At 45.9% G+C, this 12,952-nt stretch overlaps 1 protein-coding gene across 1 annotated transcript; it reads left to right on the forward strand.

Moving 5' to 3' along the window:
• The first annotated feature begins 521 nt into the window (after positions 1 to 521).
• Positions 522 to 12,058, forward strand: LOC140738201 (cadherin-related family member 4-like). The gene is made up of 4 exons (XM_073065308.1): positions 522 to 608; positions 2,685 to 2,855; positions 9,961 to 10,099; positions 11,589 to 12,058. The coding sequence occupies exons 1-4, from the start codon at positions 522 to 524 to the stop codon at positions 11,981 to 11,983; spliced, it is 792 nt and encodes a 263-aa protein (XP_072921409.1). The 3' UTR covers positions 11,984 to 12,058.
• Positions 12,059 to 12,952: the final 894 nt, after the last annotated feature.

Here is a 12,952-nt window from a genome sequence, read left to right on the forward strand (position 1 = left end):
TCCCTCAGACACTGGGAGGCAAACGTGGAAACTGCAGGGGTCCTAGCAAAGGTATTTAAATCATGCTTACTGACAGATGAGGTACCAGAGAATAGGAGGATAGCTAATGCTGTTCCTCTATTTAAGATAGGCTCTAAACATACATGAGGAAATTACAGGCCGTTGGGCCTGACATTACTAGTGGGAAAGTTACTGTAAGGCATTCCAATGGACCGGATATGTGAGTGTGACTTCTTTAAGATAGTGCCAGCAAACAAAGCGACCAACTGCGACGTCCTGCAGACTGTCCATAAAACTACTTCTTCTACTACTTCTTTCAAATATGATTCTACTACTAAGTTCTGTGCAACTGGAACCTGTCATTTACATTCAGATGGTGGGGTTTTTTGACCGATTGGACAATCTGGTGTTTTGCTATGTCTGAAGGAGTTCGGTGAGACTCAGACCAGAGTGTGCGACCTGGAGAGAGGCTGCAAGCCCCTGATCGAATCCTCTCCATCTCTCTGACTGAGGCGTCGAGGATGCGAGTTCATAATCGGCTCCGCTGCATTTCTCCGAATCAGGCACGAAGAAAGGTTGAAGTTGACAAGGACGAGAGCGGAGGATGGGCAGGAGCTCGGCGGCCGACTGCTTGCATTTGACCCGTCTTCCTCTCCCTCTTGCCAGCCGCTCTCAGAGGAAAGTGGAGGAGTCTGCGGATCCACATTGCAAAGATTGATTGGAAAGGGTGTGGAGTCGTTTTGGGGGACTTTGGGGTTCAGGTTGCATGAGTTCCTACTTTCTGTTGGCTCATTTTGAGCGGTTCGAGCTAACAGTGCGATGCTGAACTGGGCTAGACTGAATACGGCTGGATTCCTGGTTTGATGTTTGATGTTCTATGTGTTGCCTGCTTGCCTTTTGCCATTCGCACAATTTGTTCATTTTCTCCTGCGCTGGGTGTTTGATGTTCCTCAAATGGGTTCCTTTGTTTCATGGCTGCCTGCAGAATGATCTATCTCAGAATTCTTTTCTGCATACATACGTTGATAATAAATGTACTTTAATTTTGAATTTCGATAGACAGGGACTGGTTCAGGATAGTCTGCATGACTTTGGGCGTGGTAGGCCATTTCTAAGCAATCTTACAGAGTTTTCCAAGAAAGCTACCAGGAAAGTGGATGAAAGCAAGGCAGTGGATATTGTCTACATGGAATTTAGTAAGGCAATTGACAGGGTACCACATGGGAAGTTGGTCAGGAAGGTCTACTGGCTCGGCATTCAAGATGAGGTAGTAAAATGAGGATTAGATATTGGCTTTGTGGGAGAAGCCAGGGAGCAGTAATGCATGGTTACCTCTCTGACTGGAGCCTGTGACTAGTGGAGTGCTGCAGAGATCAGTGCTGGGTCCATTGTTGTTTGTCATCTATACCAGTGATCTGCATGATAACGTGGTTAACTGGATCAGCAAATTTGCAGATTGGGGATATAGTGGACAGCGAGAAGACTGTCAAAGCTTGTATTAGCTGGGAAATGGGCTGAAAATGGCAGATCGGATTAATGCAGACAAGAGTGAGGTTTTGCACTTTGGTAGGAACAACCAGGGTAGGACTTACACGGTGAATGACAGGGCACTGAGGAATGTGGTAGAACAAAGGGATCTGGGAATACAGGTCCATAATTCATGGAAATGGCATCACAGGTTGACAAGGTCATAAAGAAAGCTTTTGGCGTATTGGCGCCATAAATCACAGTGGGTACAAGAGATAGGACGTTATGTTGAAGTTGTATAAGACATTAGTGAGGCCTGATTAGGAGAATTGTGTGCAGTTTTGATCATCTACCTATAGAAAAGATGTAAATAATGTTGAAAGAGTTCTGAGAAAATTTACAAGGATGTTGCCGGGACTGGAGCACCTGAGTTATAAAGAAAGATTGAACAGGTTAGGGCTTCATTCCTTGAAACATAGAAGATTGAGGGGAGATTTGATAGAGCTATACAAAACTATGAGGGGCATGAATAGGACAATTGCAAAGCATGCTTTTTCCACTGAGACTGGGTGAGACTACAACCAGAGGTCATGGATTAAGGATGAAAGGTGAAAATTTTAAGGGGAAAAGGAGAGGAAACCCCTTCACTCAGGGGATCATCAGAGTATGGAACAAGCTACCAGCGTAGGTAGTGCATGCGAGCTCGATTCCAATGCTTGAAAGAAGTTTGGATAGATACACGGATGGGAGGGGTATGAAGTGCTATGGTCCAGGTGCAGGTCAATGGGAATAGTTAGCTTACATGGTTCAGTACTGGCTAGATGGGTCAAATGGCCTGTTTCTGTGCTGTATTTTTCTATGACTCCATGATGTCTTTATCAGACTTAGCCTCCATCAACAACGTTCAATTATTAAGAGAGAGCATTGCAATCTTTCCTTCTGTTCCTCATCTTCAGTCAGTGATTGCTACTGAAGACATTCTGCACACACTCTTCCAAGTTATTACAAGAACCTCAATGATAAACACTAACTAAAAAGGAGCAATTTTATATATAAGCATGAAACCAGTACTTAAATTCAGCCTCTTGCATTGGCTTTATTATATTTAATGTCTTTAAAATTATTGTAAACTTTTTTTTTCTATTGCAGTAACTTTTTAGTGTCAGAAACAGCTAAGTGAAATGCATGTTATGTTTTGTATTTTCTGACATTCTCAGAATGTTTCTGGTGCCTGGCTACCAGGGCGGCTGAAGGTCTCAAACCTATTGGCTGCAGAAACAGTGGCCCGCTATTCGCTGACTGTGCAGGCAGTGGATCTGAATAATGATGCTGAGTCTGATCCACAGAAGCAGAAGACCAGCTTTACCACAGTCACTGTGAACGTTACGGTAAAGTATCAGAAAGTATCTGCCGTCAAGGCTCTCCTTTTGCCTTACTCACTTTTGGCACTTTTGAGTTCATGGAGGCTGTATTATCTTTTATAACTAGAATCTTGGTCTGTGACTTACCAGAAAGGAGGAGGAAGTGAAGCTTCTTTTATAACAAATGTGCTGGGTACTGCCTCTCGGGGGAGCAATATCTAGGCCTTGAGCAAGATTTACCAGAAAGATACCAGATCTTACCAGAGCTTCATTATAAGGAAAGATTACATAAATTTAGCTTGTATTCTCATGAGTGTAGAAGATTGAGAGATGTTTTAATTGAAGTGCTTAGAATGATAAAATAATTCAATTGGGTAGATACAGTGAAGCTATTTCCTCTCTAGGGGTCTCAAAATCCAGGACACAGATGGAAAATCTGAGTTTAAATTACAAATGGAACGCGGAGCTTTCCTGCCCAAATGACTGAAGATAGTGCGTCAGATAAAATGTTCAAAATGCATCCAGATAAAATCTGTGCAGCAAAACTTCGCGGGTGTGGAACCATAAGCACGTTAGCACAATTTTTGTAGAAAATAGACAATTTTCATGAGTAAATAAATAACTCAATACCAATTCAAAGGTCATTAGGCCAACTCTGCCAGCATTTTCTTCTTCATTTCAGATATAAAGCCTTTGCAATATTTTGCTTATAACTTAATCCAGATCATATCGTTAGTATCCATTTGAGTGTGTGAAGAAGTGCAATTCACAGCCAGATCAACAAGCTGTTCCAGAATGCTGTCAATAAAAAGTAATGGAAAAACCTTTAATACCACACCATGTCCCAAGGAACAACACCTTCTCCCCGCCAACAGATTTCTGAACAGTCCATGAACCGGTAAATATTACCTCATTGTTGTTCTTTTGCACTGTTAAAAAATTTTTTACATCTTGCACTGTACAAAACAATAAATTTCAGGGCATGTGTCAGTGATCATAAACCTGATTCTGATTTTGAAGAGCTGGTTTAGTGGGCCACGGTTCAGAATGGTTCAGAAAAACTTGAGCACCACGGTAGCATCGCGGTTAACGTGATTCTATTGCAGCTCGGGATGCTGGAGTTCAGAGTTCAGTCCCGGCATCCTCTTTAAGGATTTTGTGCGTTCTGCCTGTGATGTGCGTGGATTTTCTCCGGGTGCTCCGGTTTCCTTGCGCAGTCGGACCAAGTATCAGTTAGTAGGTTAATTGGTCATTGTAAATTGTCCCGTGGTTAGGTTCGGGTTAAATCAGACGTTGCTGGTGGTGCAGCCCAAAGGACTTATTCCATGCTGTATTTCTAAATAAATAAATGCATTTATTTAATTTAATCATGAACCTATGCACACAGACTGAGTACGTGACTTACTGAGTGACTGAACATTGTGTCTATTCTGCACAGGCCCAGACTTGCTGAAACTCTCTAATAATACATTGGAAAATCCCATGCTCTTTTTAGATCTTGTAGAGGATCGATTAATTTCAATGAGAGTTCGAGGTTTGGTACTAGGAAACACCGTTTTTCTTTCGTTTGATGCTTTTGAATAGCTCTCTGTTTTTTCATGGACTGAACTGTGTCCATCCTGGCTGATGCACCATCAATAACTCTCTCTGAGACGTAAAGGCGAGATATCGGCTTTTATTGACTGGAAGAAAGAACAAGCAGTAGTTGACCACCACACTACATCCTGGAGACTGAGGCTGGGCTGAGGCTCCAATCGCCTTTATACCGGGGTCTGTGGGAGGAGCCACAGGAGCAGTCAGCAGGGGGCGTGTCCAGACAGGTATATGTAGTTCACCACATTCACCCCCCCCTTTGTTTTAAAAGAGAGTCCCCATGGGGCGAAGTTTCTTACAAGTATATTTACAGGTTAAGTCTATCAGGTGGTCAAATCTGTCGCTGCGATCTACGTAGCACCGGCTGTGATTGCACAGGTGCTGGTGGTGATTGCACAGGTTCCGGTGGTGATTGCACCGGAGATGGTGATTGTGCTGGTTCCGGCCTAACTGGAGGTGTCAGCCCACTAGGCGTCAGTGATCCCTCACACGTGGGCGAGGCGCCTGGTATATGCGCGTACGAGACGCCCGGTATAGGAGTGTTGTGAGGAGTCTGTGTAGTGCTCGATGTGCGCGGTGTCACCTCGGGTACAGGGTTCATAGTTACCGTGGAGTGTTCGGGGCAGTGGTCTGCTGCTCCTGCGGGCGCCAGGTCGCGGATGGAGACCATGTCCTCCCGTCCATCAGGTAAGACCACGTAAGCATACTGGGGGTTCGCATGTAGAAGGTGAACCCTCTCGACCAGCGGGGAGTATTTATTACCCCTCACATGTTTACGTAGCAGCACTGGCCCCGGGGACGTCAGCCAAACTGGTAGGGTGGTCCCAGTGACAGACTTCCTGGGAAAAGAGAATAGGCGCTCGTGAGGGGTGGCATTGGTGGACGTACATAACAGGGAGCGGATAGAGTGGAGTGCCTCAGAGAGGACCTCCTGCCATCGAGAGACCGGCAACCCTTTTGATTAAGGGCTAAAAGTGTGGCCTTCCACACTGTGGCATTCTCCCTCTCCACCTGTCCATTTCCCCGGGGATTATAACTCGTGGTCCGACTAGTAGCAATGCCCCTAGCCAGCAAGTACTGGCGCAGCTCGTCACTCATAAAGGAGGACCCTCTATCACTGTGGATATAGCAGGGATATCCGAACAGAGTGAAGAGCTGGTGCAGGGCTTTTATGACGGACGTGGTAGTGGTGTCGGGGCAGGGGATGGCAAAGGGGAACCGTGAGTACTCGTCGATAATATTGAGAAAGTAGACATTGCGGTCGGTGGAGGGAAGGGGGCCCTTAAAGTCAACACTCAGTCGCTCAAAGGGGCGGGTGGCTTTGATACGTTGCGCCTTTTCAGGATGGTAGAAGTGCGGTTTGCACTCAGCGCAGACTTGGCAGTCCCTGGTCATCGTCCTGATGTCCTCAAGGGAATACGGCAGGTTCCGGGCTTTCACGAAATGGTAAAATTGGGTGATCCCCGGATGGCAAAGATGTGCATGGAGGACGTATAGCTGGTCGAGCTGAGCGCTGGCACACGCTCCCTGGGATAGAGCATCAGGGGGCTCATTGAGCCTTCCAGGCCGGTACAGGATATCATAGTTGAAGGTGGAGAGTTCTATTCTCCACCACAAAATTTTATCATTTTTGATTTTGCCCCGCTGTTGGTTGCTGAACATGAATGCAACTGAGCGCTGGTCGGTCAGCAAGGTGAACCTTTTGCCGGCGAGATAGTGCCTCCAGTGCCTAATAGCTTCCACTATGGCCTGGGCTTCTTTCTCCACCGCAGAGTGCCGAATTTCAGAGCCTTGAAGGGTACGAGAAAAGAATACTACTGGCCTGCCTGCCTGATTGAGGGTAGCAGCAAGCGCGAAATCGGAGGCGTCACTCTCTACTTGGAAGGGAATGGTCTCGTCCACCGCATGCATTGTTGCTTTGGCAATGTCCCCTTTAATGCAGCTGAAGGCCGCGCAGGCCTCAGCAGAGAGGGGAAATGTGGTAGACTTGACCGGGGGTGGGCCTTGTCTGCGTAATGGGGGACCCATTGGGCGTAATAGGAAAAGAAGCCCAGGCACCGTCTGAGGGCTTTGAGAGTAGTGGGAAGAGGGAGTTCTAACAGGGGGCGCATACGGTCGGGATCAGGGCCAATAACCCTGTTTTCCACGACATACCCAAGGATAGCGAGTCGGATGGTTCTGAACATACACTTGTCCCTATTATAAGTAAGGTTCAGGGCTTTGGCCACTTGGAAAATTCATTGGAGGTTGGCGTTGTGATCCGGCCAGTCATGACCACAGATGGTGATGTTATCCAGATAGGGAAATGTGGCCTTCAGTTGGCACTGGTCCACCATCCGGTCCATTTCCCTCTGGAAGACCGAGACACCATTTGTGACACCAAATGGGACGCGCAGGAAGTGATAGAGCCTGCCGCCCGCCTCGAAGGCGGTGTAAGGGCGGTCCTCTGGGCGGATGGGGAGCTGGTGATAAGCGGATTTCAGATCTATTGTCGAGTACACCTTGTACTGAGCTATCTGGTTGACCATATCCGCGATGCGGGGTAAGGGGTACGCGTCAAGCTGCGTGAACCTATTGATGGTTTGACTATAGTCCAAGACCATCCTATTTTTCTGCCTGGTCCGAACAACAACCACCTGGGCCCTCCAAGGGCTTGTGCTTGGCTCAATGATCCCCTCCCTGAGCAGCCGCTGCACCTCTGACTGAATGAAGGCCCTGTCCCCCGCGCTGTACCTCCTGCTTTTAGTTGCCACAGGTTTACAGTCGGGGATCAGGTTGGCGAACAGCGGTGGGGGAGGGATCTTGAGGGTGGAGAGGCTGCAAGTGGTGTCAGTAGCGCAGCTGTCGGCATGGTGCTGGGTGGGATGTGTGGGTTGGTGTGTGTGTGTGGTCAGTAGCGGGGTATATGGCGAAGTCCCACATAACTGCGGATTCCTGACAGTGAGTGGTGGGAGGGGCCCGTCATATGCCATAGTCGCACTTTCGAGGTGGCTCTGGAAATCCAGCCCCAATTGCACAGGCGCGCACAGTTGAGGCATGACCAGTAGCGCAAAGTTCCGATATTCTGTGCCCTGCACCACCAATGTCGCTACACAACCGCCCCAGATGTCTGTGGAATACGACCCAGAAGCCAAGGTGACCCTCTGGCTTACCGGCCGTGTCACGAGTCTGCAGCATTGCACCATGTCTGGGTGAATAAAACTCTCAGTGCTGCCCGTGTCAAACAGGCAGCTAGTCCTGTGCCCCTCCACCAGGATGTCCATCATTGACCTTGCAAGCTGGTGTGGGGAGCTTTGGTCGAGGGTTATGGTGGCCAGAGTTGAACTGCCGTCTTGGTGCCCGGTAAGCACCGGTGGGTAGGGGGCGGGGCGAGGTGGCGCCGACAAAGATGGCCGCCCCCATCCGGGCAGGCAATATGGTGGCGACCAAGATGGCAGCCCCCATGCCTCACACGCAGCGCTGCCCGACCCCGCTCGTGGTTTAGACTTACAGACCTTGGCGAAATGGCCCTTCTTCCCGCAGCTGGAACAGGTCGCTTCTCGGGCCAGGCAGCATTTTCGGGGGTGCTTTTCGAGTCCGCAAAAGTAACACTGCGCGGGCTTGCGACTGGCAGCAGCTGTGCGGGTTTGGGGAGTTCATGGAATCGCGACTGGCAGCAGCATTGGTGAATTCGCTCGCGGGAACCGGCGGTGGCGGGGTCTGAGGTGTCCACGGAACCGGCGGGGAATTGCGCGGCTGGACAGCGTCAGCGTTGTGCAGAGCAGCCTCCAGCGTGTCGGGCGTCTCGTTCGCCGAGCGTAAGGTAAGATCGGCATTTTCCAGCAGCTGCTGCCGCACGTACACTGACCTGATTCCTGTAACAAAGGTGTCTCGTACCAAGAGTTCCGCATGCTGTTCCGCCGTGAGAGTTTTGCAGTCACAAGTTCGCACGAGTGTCTGTAGGGCTCGGAGAAACTCGGCGCTCGATTCTCCAGGCCGCTGTCGTCGTGTAGCTAAGCAATGTCTTGCGTAGACGGTGTTCACCAGCCACAGGTACTGTCTTTTGAAGGCGTCCAGTGCCCCTTCGTAGGTCGGCAGGCCTCTGATAAGTGAGTAAACTTTCGGGGTGACCCTCGAGAGGAGAATTCGGTGCATAACAGCGGGTTCAGTTGCACTAACCTCCTCCAAGTATGATTGGAAGCATGCAAGCCAGAGTTCAAAGGCAAGAGCTGCTTCAGGGTCTTGGGGGTCCAGATCCAGTCTTTCTGGATGTAAAACGCTTTCCATGTTTTAAAACTTCCAGTCAATAAAATTGATGCACCATCAATAACTCTCTCTGAGACGTGAAGGCGAGATTCGGCTTTTATTGACTGGAAGAATGAACAACACTACATCCTGGAGACAGAAAGGCCAGGCTCAGGCCTCAGTCGCCTTTATACAGGGGTCTGTGGGAGGAGCCACAGGAGCAGTCAGCAGGGGGTGTGTCCAGACAGGTATATGTAGTTCACCACACTGGCTAACACCTCACTTTAGCTTCTGCGCGTTCCTCACAGCCACACTAACAATTGCCATGTGGCTTTGGTTCGATGGAAGGCTCTAGCTTCCTCTGAGGCAGTGGGCTCTTTGAACAGTGCTGGGCCTCAGGAAGGGGATTGGAAGTCCAGGTTACACCAGGAGTCTAAGGCCTCTTCAACTGTTTCTGTCTCTGGTGATGAATAATAGATCTATTAGAAACACTAGAAAAATAATCTATTTAATAATACAATTAATGAATATAAGTTAATAGAAAATATGTTATTATAAAATATTAAAAAGCCTACCACATATATTGTGCACTTTTTCAGCCTGTCTTGGTCATCGCATTAAAATGACCCGGGCTACGGTGTGTACATCTTATGACCATAAGATAAAGAAACAAGCAGAAGGAAAACTCTGCCCCAGATTCATGTCCCATCAGTGGCATTATCTCAACACTCCGCTCGTGACCCAGAGGCTATCTAGAACACTTTGTCAGGTCGGAGGGTGCTCATGTCAGCCCACGTATGTACAGGCACGTGGGGTCTGCAGGTAATGGGCCCGATTCAGCAAATCCTGTTCAACGTCTTTTTAGCGAAATATTTGACCATGCATGTGTGCATGAAAGCTACCAAAGAATAAAAAACATGCATCTAATGTGTTAGATGTGACCTCATTATGCACCGGTTGGGCGGTTCCTTTAACTCAAATATTATCCTCAATACAAGAATGTAAAAGAGTAATTCTATTTTTAAGTTAAATCTGTTTAAGTTAAATCCAAGTAGCCCATTTTAGAAATTAATAATGTTAAAACAAAAATAATGAACTTAAATCATAGAAGTATCTTCAATCTGCTTTCCCTGCTGGTTGAAGGCACTTCAAAGATTTGAGATTTCAGAATTTAAAATACTTCAGTGATTTACGATTTACAAATTCAACATTATACTATTCCAAAGTAAACAACTTGAAATCCAGTTTGAGTTGGAATTTTAAAATTGCCTTATATGGAAGACATCTATTTCATTTGCTGCTTCTATTTCTATAGAATTTAAATGATGAGCCTCCAGTTTGCAACCCAGCTTACTATGAAGCTACAATATACTCCACCATTAAAACTCTCTTTCTTCAGCATTGTTCGGGCAAAGATTCTCCAAATGACCAACTCGGTTACCTAAATGTGGCAAGTAAGTGCACACACAGTGTTGGTCACTCGTTCCTGGGCCAGTTTTGGTGTCAACTCAAACTGTCATAATGTACCCTACTTTTCAATGTAAAGAGCCTGTGTGTTTTTAATGAGTTTCTGGATTTGAGGAAGACGCTAACAAATTACTTATTTATGAATTTACTAATACAATTCATTTCTGAGAACAATTATAAAATGATCATTGAGAATATTCCTATAAGTATAACTTATATGAATTTGCTCTCCCTGGGGAGTGGCTTAGAGCCAGAACTTTTGAAAGTTCAGTGTAGTTTCATTAAAACAATCTGATTCTTAAAGCCCACCAATATGAAAGGTACATTCAAAATTGTTAATTATAGAAGTAACATGAAGTATGTAATCATATTCATGGGGAGGCACAGTAGGGTAGTGGTTAGTACAACACTTTACAGTACAGGCAATCTGGGTTCAATTCCCGCCACTGCCTGTACATTCCCCTTGCGACTGTGTGGGTTTCCTCCGGGATCTCTGGTTTCCTCCTGCAGTCCAAAGACATACTGGTTAGTAGGTTAACTCGTCATTGTAAATTGTCCTGTGATTGGGCTAGGTATAAATCGGGAGATTGCTGAGTGCCAGAAGGGCCTATACTGCACAATATCACAATAAATAAATAAATAAATAAATATTCCTCCTATGTATGGTTCATGTACAGGTCCTTTTGATGTTGTGCCAACACTTTAACCTACTCTAAGACCAATCTAACCCCTTGCTTCCACATAGCCCTCTATTTACTTTAATCCATATGCCTATCTAAGAGTCTCTTAAATCTCTCTAATGTATCTGCCTCTACCACCACTGCTGACAGTGTGTTCAGTGCACCCAGCACTCTCTGTTTAAAAAAAAACTGCATTTCACATCCCTCCTATATTTTCCTCCAAACACCTTAAAATAATAAAATCTCCTCCTGTATTAGTCATTGCTGCCCTGGAGAAAAGGCATAGGCTGTCCACTCTGTCTATGCCTCTTATCACTTGTACACTTCTATCAAATCAGCTCTCATCCTCCTTCGTTCTAAAGAGTAAAGCTCCAGCCCACTCAACCTTTCTGTTTATTTGTGGTCTGCTTTCCATATGCCAGGTGAGGCAGGATGGGTTTCTAATTCAGATTTTTTCCTGTTTAATTCTCCCATTCAAATTCAACTTACCAATATTTGAGGGTAAAAATTGCATGATTCTCAAGGCGCACCTCTGGACTTTCAAAAGGTTTGATCTCCCATAATTTCTGGAGACCGGTCTTGATGATGCTTCATTATTTCATGGGCTAGTCCACCCCACTGAATGAAGCATTTGGTACACATTGAGCAATATACAGGCTTTGCTCTTCCGCTGTTTGTGTTTGCATGCATGGCGTTCTATCACTGAATGTAACGTTCTACATCTAGAACTTAACTGGTTTTGAATCGTAAGGATTTTATTTTTCTCAACATTGCTTTTCTTGTGGTTTGTTCTTAGGCAACAAATGCAATCATTTTGTGCTCCAGAGAACAGATATGAACTTACCCACTCTGGCCATGACGCAAAGCTTCCAGTTTGACATCCTCACGGGTGAACGTGATCCAGGAGACTGTCAACTGTTGGTTGAAGTCACTGATGAGTTTGGTGGAATCAGTGGACGACAGCTGACCACCACAGCTACTGTTGTTATACACGTGATTCCGTGGAGAACAACACAACCAACAACTAGTATGCTAAGTACTCCGGTATTGCCTTTTAACATTAACCAACAATATAGCCCATTCCAGGAAGTGGCTGACTGTATCTCAGCATTTTATCAGATTAATATTTACTTTGGTCTTAATTTGGAAATTGTTAGCAAGGAATTGTTGCTCATCCCTAATTCCCTTTGAGAAGGTGGGGTTGAATCACCTTTGATCACTTTAGCCCTTTTGAACTGTGGTGAACTACGTATACCTGTCTGGACATGCCCCCCTGCTGACTGCTCCTGTGGCTCCTCCCACAGACCCCTGTATAAAGGCGATTGGAGGCACTGCTCCTCCCTCAGTCTCCAGGATGTTATGCGATGGTCTCTTGCTGCTGACAGTGCTTTCTTCCAGCTAATAAAAGCCTATCTCTTGCCTCACGTCTCCGAGAGTTATTGATGGTGCATCATGAACAGACCAGTATTGATACAGCTGAGTGGCTTGCTTGGTCATTCCAGCATCAACTACATGGGGTTAGGGCCTGGAATCATGTATATATCAGGCCAAGTGAGAATGCCAGATTCCCTCCCATGAAGGATATGCATCAGATGTAAATTTCTGCCAAATTATAGTTTTGTTGCTTATTGTTAATGTTGATGATTTTTTACAAAGTTCCAGGTTATTGATCTAAATTTAAATTCCACCATTGTCAGTGTGGAATTTGAATTTAGATTTCCATTTTGTTAGTTAGGCCCTCTGAATTAGTAATTCAACCATTCCATCTCTAACTAGGCAGAGTCTTAGTTAGCTCTTGCTTGTGAATACAGAGCTGGGTCTATTTTGTATTCCAGGGATTAGAACACAAAATTGAGGTTGACATTCCAATACAGCACAGAGCAAGTTCTGCTTTATCAGAAGCCCCAAATGCCTGATACATAATGGTCTTCAGATGCTTTTGAAAAGTTTGCTTGAACCAAAGTTATTTCAAAAGTACTGTATACTAAAAGTGGAAGTCAAAAGGATACAAAACACAGCTCACAATTCACCAATTCACTTTAGTTTCCTACCTGTAAATACTTGTCAGATGAGCTTTATTTGTAAAAAAAAAAGATCACACTGAAAAAAAACCAAACTGAAATAAAATACTAGGAACGGATAATGAATTTAGTGATGCAT

Source organism: Hemitrygon akajei, chromosome 14, assembly GCF_048418815.1.
Source record: "Hemitrygon akajei chromosome 14, sHemAka1.3, whole genome shotgun sequence".
NCBI classification, from domain to species: domain Eukaryota; kingdom Metazoa; phylum Chordata; class Chondrichthyes; order Myliobatiformes; family Dasyatidae; genus Hemitrygon; species Hemitrygon akajei.